This window comes from Salvelinus fontinalis, chromosome 16, assembly GCF_029448725.1.
Source record: "Salvelinus fontinalis isolate EN_2023a chromosome 16, ASM2944872v1, whole genome shotgun sequence".
Lineage (NCBI taxonomy): Eukaryota > Metazoa > Chordata > Actinopteri > Salmoniformes > Salmonidae > Salvelinus > Salvelinus fontinalis.
In genome coordinates, this window is record NC_074680.1 from 21,339,661 (window position 1) to 21,351,744 (window position 12,084).

At 43.1% G+C, this 12,084-nt stretch overlaps 1 protein-coding gene across 2 annotated transcripts in view; it reads left to right on the forward strand.

Moving 5' to 3' along the window:
• Window positions 1-7,836, forward strand: part of LOC129812817 (actin-histidine N-methyltransferase-like) — a 74,774-nt gene extending 66,938 nt beyond the window's left edge. For both annotated transcript variants that reach the window (XM_055864709.1, XM_055864710.1), the window contains 2 exons: window positions 3,948-4,108; window positions 4,396-7,836. In XM_055864709.1, coding sequence (XP_055720684.1) covers window positions 3,948-4,108; window positions 4,396-5,085 — 851 coding nt within the window. In that variant the 3' untranslated portion in view covers window positions 5,086-7,836. The remainder of the gene's footprint in view (window positions 1-3,947; window positions 4,109-4,395) is intronic.
• Window positions 7,837-12,084: the final 4,248 nt, after the last annotated feature.

The following is a 12,084-nucleotide window of genomic DNA, read 5'->3' on the forward strand; positions in this document are numbered from 1 at the left end:
AGAGAGACAACAGGTTCTAGTCACAGTCACTCGCTGTCTTTTTTAACACAGCGCAGCAAGTCTGAGCCCGGCACAATCATATCAATTGCTGGTCGGACTCCCTCTAGTTATTTGTGTGTCTTAATTATTTAATCAAACAGTGTGCTTAAAGCATCAGACAAGCTCAGTGAATATAGTTGATTTTATTAAAACACATAGGATGTGTCAACATATTGAATAATGCATGTTAAAAAAAAAGACCAATCGATTGGACAAAAGAACAGATGACGACTTGGTCAATAAAAAAATAAAAAATAAATAAATAATAATAAAATAAAAAAACATTTTTTTTTTTTTTTTGTCAACGATCTACACAAAATACTCTGTAAAAGTGGATGAAAAATTCTACCGTTTGTAAATCATTTATGAAAAATACAAGACTATCTTGATTAGATAAGTATTCAACCCCCTGAGTCAATACGTGTTCAAGTCACCTTTTGGCAGCGATTACAGTTTCAAAGAGCTTTTGCACACCTGGATTGTACAATATTTGCACATTTATTTTTTTATTCTTCAAGCTCTGTCAAGTTGGTTGTTAGTCATTCTTAGACAGCCATTTTCAAGTCTTGACATAGAATTTTCAAAATGATTTAAAGTCAAAACTTTAACTAAGCCACTCGAACATTCAATGTCGTCTTGGTAAGCAACTACGTTGTATATTTGGCCTTGTTTTATTTTATTTCTACACATCTACCAATAGGTGCCCTTCTTTGCGAGGCATTGGAAAACCTTTGTGGTTTAATCTTTTTTTTTTAAATTGACTGCTCGGCATGAGGGACCTTACAGATAATTGTATGTGTGGGGCACAGAGATGAGCAGTGGTGGAAAAAGTTCCCCCTATCATACTTGAGGAAAAGTAAAAATACCTTTAATAGAAAATGCCTCGAGTGAAAGTCACCCAGTAAAATACTACTTAAGTAAAAGTCTAAAAGTATTTGGTTTTAAATATACTTTGGTATCAAAAGTAAATATAATTGCCCAAATATACTTAAGTACCAAAAGTAAAAGTATAAATCGTTTCAGGCTTGCCATAACAAAGGGGGAAATATAAATGTAAAATCTCAATTGATACAATTTTAAATGTATGTGTGTGTATTATGATGTGTGTGTATTATGATGTGTGTATATTATGGTGTGTGTGTATTATGATGTGTGTATATTATGATGTGTGTATATTATGGTGTGTGTGTATTATGATGTGTGTATATTATGGTGTGTGTGTATTATGATGTGTGTGTATTATGATGTGTGTATATTATGGTGTGTGTGTATTATGATGTGTGTATATTATGATGTGTGTATATTATGGTGTGTGTGTATTATGATGTGTGTATTATGATGTGTGTATATTATGGTGTGTGTGTATTATGATGTGTGTATATTATGGTGTGTGTGTATTATGATGTGTGTATATTATGGTGTGTGTATATTATGGTGTGTGTATATTATGGTGTGTGTGTATTATGATGTGTGTATATTATGGTGTGTGTGTATTATGATGTGTGTGTATTATGATGTGTGTGTATTATGATGTGTGTATATTATGGTGTGTGTGTATTATGATGTGTGTATATTATGGTGTGTGTGTTTGCGCATGTTGTGCATTTGTGTAGTGTTTGAACATATTAGGCAGTCATCCTCCCCTCCTTTCATCCTCCCCTCCTTTCATCCTCCCCTCCTTTTCATCCTCCCCTCCTTTCATCCTCCCCTCCTTTCATCCTCCCCTCCTTTCATCCTCCCCTCCTTTCATCCTCCCCTCCTTTCATCCTCCCCTCCTTTCATCCTCCCCTCCTTTCATCCTCCCCTCCTTTCATCCTCCCCTCCTTTCACCGTCCCCTCCTTTCACCGTCCCCTCCTTTCATCCTCCCCTCCTTTCACCGTCCCCTCCTTTCATCCTCCCCTCCTTTCATCCTCCCCTCCTTTCATCCTCCCCTCCTTTCATCCTCCCCTCCTTTCATCCTCCCCTCCTTTCACCGTCCCCTCCTTTCACCGTCCCCTCCTTTCATCGTCCCCTCCTTTCACCGTCCCCTCCTTTCATCCTCCCCTCCTTTCATCCTCCCCTCCTTTCACCGTCCCCTCCTTTCACCGTCCCCTCCTTTCATCCTCCCCTCCTTTCACCGTCCCCTCCTTTCATCCTCCCCTCCTTTCATCCTCCCCTCCTTTCACCGTCCCCTCCTTTCATCCTCCCCTCCTTTCACCGTCCCCTCCTTTCATCCTCCCCTCCTTTCACCGTCCCCTCCTTTCACCGTCCCCTCCTTTCATCCTCCCCTCCTTTCACCGTCCCCTCCTTTCATCCTCCCCTCCTTTCATCCTCCCCTCCTTTCACCGTCCCCTCCTTTCATCCTCCCCTCCTTTCATCCTCCCCTCCTTTCATCCTCCCCTCCTTTCATCCTCCCCTCCTTTCACCGTCCCCTCCTTTCACCGTCCCCTCCTTTCACCGTCCCCTCCTTTCATCCTCTCTCCTTTCATACTCCTCTCCTTTCATACTCCTCTCCTTTCATACTCCTCTCCTTTCATACTCCTCTCCTTTCATCCTCTCCTCCTTTCATCCTCTCCTCCTTTCACCCTCCTCTCCTTTCATCCTCCCCTCCTTTCACCGTCCCCTCCTTTTCATCCGCTCCTCCTTTCACCCTCATTTTCATCCTCCCCTCCTTTCATCCTCCTCTCCTTTCATCCTCCCCTCCTTTCATCCGCCCCTCCTTTCACCCTCTCCTCCTTTCACCCTCTCCTCCTTTCACCCTCCTCTCCTTTCACCCTCCTCTCCTTTCACCGTCCCCTCCTTTCACCGTCCCCTCCTTTTCATCCGCTCCTCCTTTCACCCTCCTTTTCATCCTCCCCTCCTTTCATCCTCCTCTCCTTTCATCCTCTCTCCTTTCATCCTCCCTTTCATCCTCCCCTCCTTTCATCCTCCTTTTCATCCTCCCCTCCTTTCACCGTCCCCTCCTTTTCATCCGCTCCTCCTTTCACCCTCCTTTTCATCCTCCCCTCCTTTCATCCTCCCCTCCTTTCATCCTCCCCTCCTTTCATCGTCCTCTCCTTTCAACCTCCTCTCCTTTCATCCTCCTCTCCTTTCATCCTCCTCCCTTTCATCCTCCCCTCCTTTCACCGTCCCCTCCTTTCATACTCCTCTCCTTTCATACTCCTCTCCTTTCATACTCCTCTCCTTTCATCCTCCTCTCCTTTTCATCCGCTCCCCCTTTCACCCTCCTTTTCATCCTCCTCTCCTTTCATCCTCTCTCCTTTCATCCTCCTCTCCTTTCATCCTCCCTTTCATCCTCCCCTCCTTTCACTGTCCCCTCCTTTCATCCTCCTTTTCATTCTCCCCTCCTTTCATCCTCCCCTCCTTTCATCCTCCCCTCCTTTCATCGTCCTCTCCTTTCATCGTCCTCTCCTTTCACAGTCCCCTTCTTTCATCCTCCCCTCCTTTCACCGTCCCCTCCTTTTCATCCGCTCCTCCTTTCACCCTCCTTTTCATCCTCCCCTCCTTTCATCCTCCCCTCCTTTCATCCTCCCCTCCTTTCACCATCCCTTCCTTTTCACCATCCCTTCCTTTTCATCCTCCCCTCCTTTTATGTCCCCTCCTTTTATGTCCTCTCCTTTCATGTACCCTCCTCCAGCGTAATCGAGCCTTACATAATATCGCCGATCAAAAGAAAGATCTGGAAAACAGCAGTTAGCTACCAGTCAACCTGTAGAATAACAGTCCCTTATCTTAACCTTAGTCTGATATTCTTTTAAATTAATGTCACTAAACTAAATGGACATCTTTAAAAATATGTGTACCTGTTTAGCAGTAAAGATCTGGCCCTCTAATGAATAGACCTGAATTGTGTACTTGTGTTTTCCCTCTGTAATCATATTGGTCCTGCCATTCTGGTTCACTGCCATTTAACCGTTTCTCTCCACAGAGGAGCTGAAGGACTACCTGGTAGGTGAACATGCCATCAATAAGGTTTTCACACTAGGTAACACGGAGTTCCCAGTGAGCTGGGACAATGAGATCAAACTGTGGACATTCCTGGAGACCAGGGCTGCCCTGCTGCTCCAGACCTACAAGACCAGCTCCCAAGTCAGTGAGGATTTCACCCACCTCACTGTGTTGTTTTGGGTCAGCGTGTCTACTCTGTATCAGTGTTGTATCATGTAATGTTTAGTATATTTCAACAGGACCCATTCTCAACCCGATAAGTTAACAAACTCTGCCTTCTGTATGTTATCCCTTTCTCTCTCTGCTTCCCCCCCGCTGTCTCCCCCTTATGTCTCTGTCTGTCTGTGTGTGTGTCTGCTCTTCCCTTCCCCTCTACCTCACTTCCTTCCTCTCTGCCCAATGTCTCCCCACCTCCCTCCGTCCTCCAGGATGACCAGTGTGCGTTGGAGAAAACCGACCTCTCCTTCCACTCCCGTGTGGCCATCCAGCTGCGCCTGGCCGAGAAGCAGATCCTGGAGAGGGTTGTGGCCAGCGGCAAGGCCAGGCGCCTGCACTTCCAGCTGCAGCAGGAGGAGGACGCTCCGCTGCCCCGCTATGAGGAGAGCGACATCTCCCTTCTGGAGAACGCAGAGGCCGACACCAAGCTGCCCCTCATATTGAGGAAACTTCAGGAGGAGGACGAGGAGGAGGGAGACGACCAGGCAGCGGTGGAACGGGTGTTAGCCCAGGTACAGCAGCTGGGACAGGGGGATGCAGCCAGGGAACTAGCTTCCCTCATAGTCAACGGGGATGGTGGGAAGGTGGTGGTCAACGGGAATGGTACGGACGCTAGCCCAGTCCTGGAGGTTGGTGTGGATGCTAGCCTGATTCAGGAGGCTAGCAAAAAAGTTAGCTTAACCTCCTTGGACGCTGGTCAAAGTGCTAGCCCTGCCCAGGAGGAGGATGGTATGGATGCTAAGTTCACCACGCTAGACGCTGCTGACCCAGCTACCACTCAGGAACAAGAAGGCCAAACGGAGAACGGAGGAGACAAGGCTACTGCTTCTCTTTCACAGGAAGTGGACGTGGACCTGAGTTCAGAACGAACTGGAAACGTGCCCAAAGTGAACAGTGAATAGGTGTAATCATCATCTATCTAGGCCTTATTGCAGAAGAAGAAGAGCAGCAGCCAGTCAGTCAGTGTTGTCTCTCTTAAGTGACTCACAGAAATAAGAGCTAAGAATTAAGATTTAAAAAACTGAACACTGTTGGTTGGTTCATCCCTCCTTCCACTGCTTTGTTAGTTTTACCTCCCTACCGCAGCAGACTGCATACTGCCCTTTGCCTTCTATCTGAGCAGTGTAAGTTTCTAATGTTTTATGAACAACTGGCTTTGTTTTTTTCTTTTACAGTGCTTCACCGGTTTACGTTAAGATTATTGACACACGAGCTGTGAGAGAATGGTAGTTAGTAACAATGGCAGCGCTGGTTTCAGTTCCACTACTGTAGGGTGAACAGAAAGAACAGATTGAATTTAGTTGAATGTTATCTCCAGCAAGCCAACATCTTATCCTAACAGCTTTACCCTTCCCTCCTCAGTCAGTGTATTACTGTAGTTTATCTCTATATACGGCTGCTATAATTTCACTTGACAATCTTTTTCAGTGGTGTATTCGGCTCTTTGTTGCTTATTGTTTGAGACCATGGCTGCCCCTCTTTCTCACGTTACACTTCCTGGTTTCACTCAATGGCTTTTAAAATACAACTGAAGGAAACTTTTGACACAATCGCGGATATGTCCTGTGCTCTTGTTCTGGGAGCAATCAGCATTTTATTTCTCTACTCGGAGAATAATGTACCATTTTTTGAAATGTGATGGAAAATTTAAGGATAATAAGTGCGTTTATTGAGCGAAATGAGATGACTAAAAGCAGGTGTTTTGGGTCGTTTTTGAAAACGTTAAATAATTACAATGTTGCGGACGAGTTGCGGCTTTGATGAAGAATATGACTAATGCTATAGTCTATATTATGAAAAAGCCATAACAGTCAGAATGGAGACTAATTCAAACCTCTTCATCAGCAAGACATGGCAAGAGACGTCATGTGATCTCCTAGACGTGTCTCACATAAAGGACTTGAACTCATTTCTGTTAGATTATTGTTTTGTTGTTGGACGTCCTTAGTGTTTGTTACTCCTCCTTTCTCCACTCCAGAAAGAAAACAAACAGGACATAGATAATGCAGTCTCTCATCCAGTCGCTACTTCTCAACATGTTTTTATTTGTCTTTATGATGTCTGCTCTGTATTTCAAAGCTTAGGTTGCTTTTCTATTAACATTGAATGGCAGTGAGACATGAGGATGTCTAGCTTGCTCTCTCTGTTAGATGTAAGCTCTTAAATAACCCTTGTTATCTGTTATCATGTCGGGACAGCCGAGGGAGGGAGCTAATTCAGAATATTGGTGACTGTGTTCTCCCCCTGTGGATAAGCCATGTGATGGATGGTGGATATGAGGGACACCGTGTACCACCTCACTAGTTAAAGTTAGCCTTACTCCAAAGTGTTAGCTAGCGCTGCTTATTATAACTTGTCTATCTATAAGTTGATGCTGTTACCAACCTCAAAGTGAAAGAGTTCTGAGATCTGAGTCTATTCTACTGTGTAGTTCAAAACTAAAAGGGGTTTGTTTTGTAACTTTGAATCGAAGTATCACCATGTTGCTTTCTGCTGCATTTCTCTTTGTTACTGCATCATGGACTGGTTTGTTTCTGTATTTTGATTCACTCATCATTTGTACCATTCTCTACCGGTCAAATCAACCTGCTGCTTTTCTAAAGACTTAGTTTTTTCTTGTTGCGGTACAGTTACTGAGAATCTACCGACTGCTTTAACCAATCGCACTCTCCAAGCAATTCACAGCACCTTGGTATATCCAGTGCTGTCCTTGTCCAACCAATGAGTGACAAGGAGTTGGCATGATGGTACTCAGGCTACCTTGTAGCCTGGTCCCACATCTGTACTATACGTGTGTCCTCTGACATTGATAGTTGGTGGTAACATTGGACTTTATTAATCAAACCGTAATGAGGACACTATTGTAAGTACAGTGTATGAACATTGTTAATATACGTACAGCAGTATCCCCAACCCTGCCACAGTATCTGTGCCTTAGAGATGATGAGTATGACGTGCTTCTTCTCTAATGCCCAGGAAGTTACAATTCAAACTCCCATTAGACATTTCTTCATTTAGTCCCATTATGACCGGTATGTACTTCCCAAAAATTTCTAAATAAAAATTGAGAAGCAACTGAAAACATGCCTCCACTATATTAAGCTGTTGTAGACTCCTGACCTGTGGGTGGCAGTAATGAGACGCCGAATTTGTATTTTTTTCAGTTGCTTGTGCATTTTATCTAGACATTTTTTAGAAGTTCAGATGATGATGATTGCTCAGTGACACTCCATATTTGGTGAGTAACAAAAGTATTTTGACATAATGCTTGCAGAGCTGTGTAATGGGAGTGTGAATCAGAGCTTCCTGGGCTTTAGAGAGGAGCAACGTCCTACTCATCGTTGAAATCTCTAGCGCACAGATACTGTGGCCCCCCAACCCTCGGAAGCCAAGGCTTCTCACATTCTGTCAACCACACGAGATTTGTGCGAGCCTACCCTAACCCTTACCCTAAATACAGTATAAGTACAGTGAAAAATGTAGTAAGTACAATAGTTCTTACACTGTGCTACAGCACACCCAGATATGCAGCAGTTTTGGGCTTGTTTCTCTGACTGTGAGAGATACCGAAGGTTGTGATGTACACTAACTGGAGGACAGAATACATTCATGAAACTGTCCACATGGAAACAGATTAAAGTTCTAATTTCTCACTCATTGTCTCCTGCCTTCTTCTCTCTTTCTTTTGATAAGTCTTTCAGCCCATCCTCTCCTTCAGAGACACAAGGTCACCATCCCTTCTGATGTCGCTTTCTCTTGATCTTTCTCTCGCGTTCTCTTTCTCTCACTTTTTCTCTCTCTCTTCTCCTTTGTTGGGGGAAAAAGTTTTATTTAATGTATTTTCCCTTTCTCTGGCCCTATTACAAATTTATAAAAGAAACATTATCTTGAATCATTTAATTCGGGGCAATTAAATTTTGAAATTCCCCATTCATAATGCATTGGAGCTCCAAGATAAAACCCCTTTAATCCTTGAATATATTATTATAATGGCCGTGGGGGTGGGCAGTGGAGAGAGCGGCAGTCCTACACATGTCCGCTATTGTTAGTACTCTCTGTGTCAGCAGCCTACTGTAGTGGGAGAGCAGGAGGAAGGAGGGATGAGAGGGACAGGAGCAGGCCTGGGACCAGTGACTCCAAAGTAATCCTTTGCCATAAATTATAAACTCACCTACAGTTGAAGTCGGAAGTTTACATACACTCACGTTGGAGTCATTAAAACTTGTTTTTCAACCACTCCACACATTTCTTGTTAACAAACTATAGTTTTGGCAAGTTGGTTAGGACATCCACTTTGTACATGACACAAGTTATTTTTCCAACAATTGTTTACAGACAGATTATTTCACTTATAATTCACTGTATCACAATTCCGGTGGGTCAGAATTTTACATACACTAAGTTGACTGTGCCTGAAAATGATGGCTTTAGAAGCTTCTTATAGGTTAATTGACATAATTTTAGTCAATTGGAGGTGTACCTGTTGATGTATTTCAAGGCCTACCTTCTAGAGGTCGACCGATTAATCGGAATGGCTGATTAATTAGGGCGGATTTCAAGTTTTCATAACAATCGGAAATCGGTATATATATATTTGTTTTGTACACCTTTATTTAAATAGGCAAGTCAGTTAAGAACACATTCTTATTTTCAAGGACGGCCGAGGAAAGGTGGGTTAACTGCCTTGTTCAGGGGCAGAACGACAGATTTTTACCTTGTCAGTTCAGGGATTCAATCTTGCAACCTTACGGTTAACTAGTCCAACGCTCTAACCACCTGCTTTACATTGCACTCCACGAGGAACCTGCCTGTTACGCGAATGCAGTAAGAAGCCAAGGTAAGTTGCTAGCTAGCATTAAACTTATCTTATAAAAAACAATCAATCAATCATAATCACTAGTTATAACTACACATGGTTGATATATTACTAGTTTAGCTTGTCCTGCGTTGCATATAATCGATGCGGTGCGCATTCGCGAAAAAGGACTGTTGTTGCTCCAACGTGTACCTAACCATAAACATCAATGCCTTTCTTAAAATCAATACACAGAAGTATATATTTTTAAACCTGCATATTTAGCTAAAAGAAATCGAGGGTAGCAGGCAATATTAACCAGGTGAAATTGTGTCACTTCTCTTGCGTTCATTGCACGCAGAGTCAGGGTATATGCAACAGTTTGGGCCGCGAGGCTCATTGCAAACTAATTTGCCAGTATTTTAAGTAATTATGACATAACATTGAAGGTTGTGCAATCTAACAGTAATATTTAGACTGATGGATTCCACCCGTTAGATAAAATACGTAACGTTTCCGTATTTCACTGAAATAATAAATGTCTTGTTTTCGAGATTATAGTTTCCGGATTCGACCATATTAATGACCTAAGGATCGTATTTCTATGTGTTATGTTAAAATTAAGTCTATGATTTGATAGAGCAGTCTGACTGAGCGGTGGTAGGCAGCAGCAGGCTCATAAGCATTCATTCAAACAGCACTTTCCTGCGTTTTGCCAGCAGCTCTTCGCAATGCTTCAAGCATTTAGCCGTTTATGACTTCAAGCCTATCAACTCTTGAGATGAGGCTGGTGTAACCAATGTGAAATGGCTAGCTAGTTAGCGGGGTGCGTGCTAATAGCGTTTCAAACGTCACTCGCTCTGAGACTTGGAGTAGTTGTTCCCCTTGCTCTGCATGGGTAACGCTGCTTCGAGGGTGGCTGTTGTCGATGTGTTCCTTGTTCGAGCCCAGGTAAGAGCGAGGAGAGGGACGGAAGCTATACTGTTACACTGGCAATACTAAAGTGCCTATAAGAATATCCAATAGTCAAAGGTATATGAAATACAAATGGTATCGAGAGAAATAGTCCTATAATTCCTATAATAACTACAACCTAAAACTTCTTACCTGGGAATATTGAAGACTCATGTTAAAAGGAACCACCAGCTTTCATATGTTCTCATGTTCTGAGCAAGGAACTTAAACGTTAGCTTTCTTACATGGCACGTATTGCACTTTTACTTTCTTCTCCAACACTTTGTTTTTGCATTATTTAAACCAAATTGAACATGTTTCATTATTTATTTGAGGCTAAATTGATTTTATTGATGTATTATATTAAGTTAAAATAAGTGTTCATTCCGTATTGTTATAATTGTCATTATTACAAATAAACAAAAAAAATGGCTCATTTTAATCGGAATCGGCTTTTTTGGTACTCCAATAATCGGTATCAGTGTTGAAAAAAACATAATCGGACAAGACCTCTACTACCTTCACACTCAGTGCATCTGCTTGACATCATGGGAAAATCAAAAGAAATCAGCAAAGACCTCAGAAAAAAATTGTAGAACTCCACAAGTCTGGTTCATCCTTGGGAGCAATTTCCAAACGCCTGAAGGTACCACGTTCATCTGTACAAACAATAGTACGCAAGTATAAACACTATGGGACCACGCAGCCGTCATACTGCTCAGGAAGGAGACACGTTCTGTCTCCTGGAGATGAATGTACTTTGGTGCGAAAAGTGCAAATCAATCCCAGAACAACAGCAAAGGACCTTGTGAAGATGCTGGAGGAAACGGGTACAAAAGTATCTATATTCACAGTAAAACGAGTCCTATATTAGCATAACCTGAAAGGCCGCTCAACAAGGAAGAATCCACTGCTGCAAAACTGCCATAAAAAAGCCAGACTATGGTTTGCAACTGCACATCGGGACAAAGATCGTACTTTTTGGAGAAATGTCCTCTGGTCTAATGAAACACAAATAGAACTGTTTGGCCATAATGACCATCGTTGTGTTTGGAGGAAAAAGGGGGAGGCTTGCAAGCCGAAGAATACCATCCCAACCGTGAAGCACGAGGGTGGCAGCATCATGTTGTGGACGTGCTTTGCTGCAGGAGGGACTGGTGCACTTCACAAAATAGATAGCATCATGAGGGAAGGAAAATTATGTTGATATTTTGAAGCAACATCTCAAGACATCAGTCAGGAAGTTAAAGATTGGTCGCAAATGGGTCTTCAAAATTGACAATGACCCCAAGCATATTTCCAAAGTTGTGGCAAAATGGCTTAAGGACAACAAAATCAAGTTATTGGAGTGGCCATCACAAAGCCCTGACCTCAATCCTATAGAAAATTTGTGGGCAGAACTGAAAAAGCTTGTGCGAGCAAGGAGGCCTACAAGCCTGACTCCGTTACACCAGCTCTGTCAGGAGGAATGGGACAAAATTCACCCAACTTATTGTGGGAAACTTGTGGAAGGCTACCTGAAACGTTTGACCCAAGTTAAACAATGTAAAGGCAATGCTACCAAATACAACTTTAGTGTATGTAAACTTCTGACCCACTGGGAATGTGAAATAAATAAAAGCTGAAATAAATCATTCTCTCTAGTATTATTCTGACATTTCACATTCTTAAAATAAAGTGGTGATCCTAACTGACCTAAGACAGGGAATTTTTACTAGGATTAAATGTCAGGAATTGTGAAAAACTGAGTTTAAATGTATTTTGCTAAACTTCTGACTTCAACTGTACCTATTTTTTTTAATATTTTTTTATTTTCACCCCAATTTCGTGGTATCCAATTGAGAGTAGTTACAGTCTTGTCTCATCGCTGCAACTCCCGTACGGACTCGGGAGAGGCGAAGGTCGAGAGCCATGTGTCATCCGAAACACAACCCAACCAAGCCGCGCTGCTTCTTGACACAATGCACATCCAACCCGGAAGCCAGCCGCACCAATGTGTCAGACGAAACACCGTACACCTAGCGACCTGGTCAGCGTGCACTACCCCCGGCCCGCCACAGGAGTCGCTGGTGTGCGATGAGACAAGGCTATCCCTGCCGGCCAAACCCTCCATTAACCCGGACGACGCTGGGCCAATTGTGCGCCGCCCCAT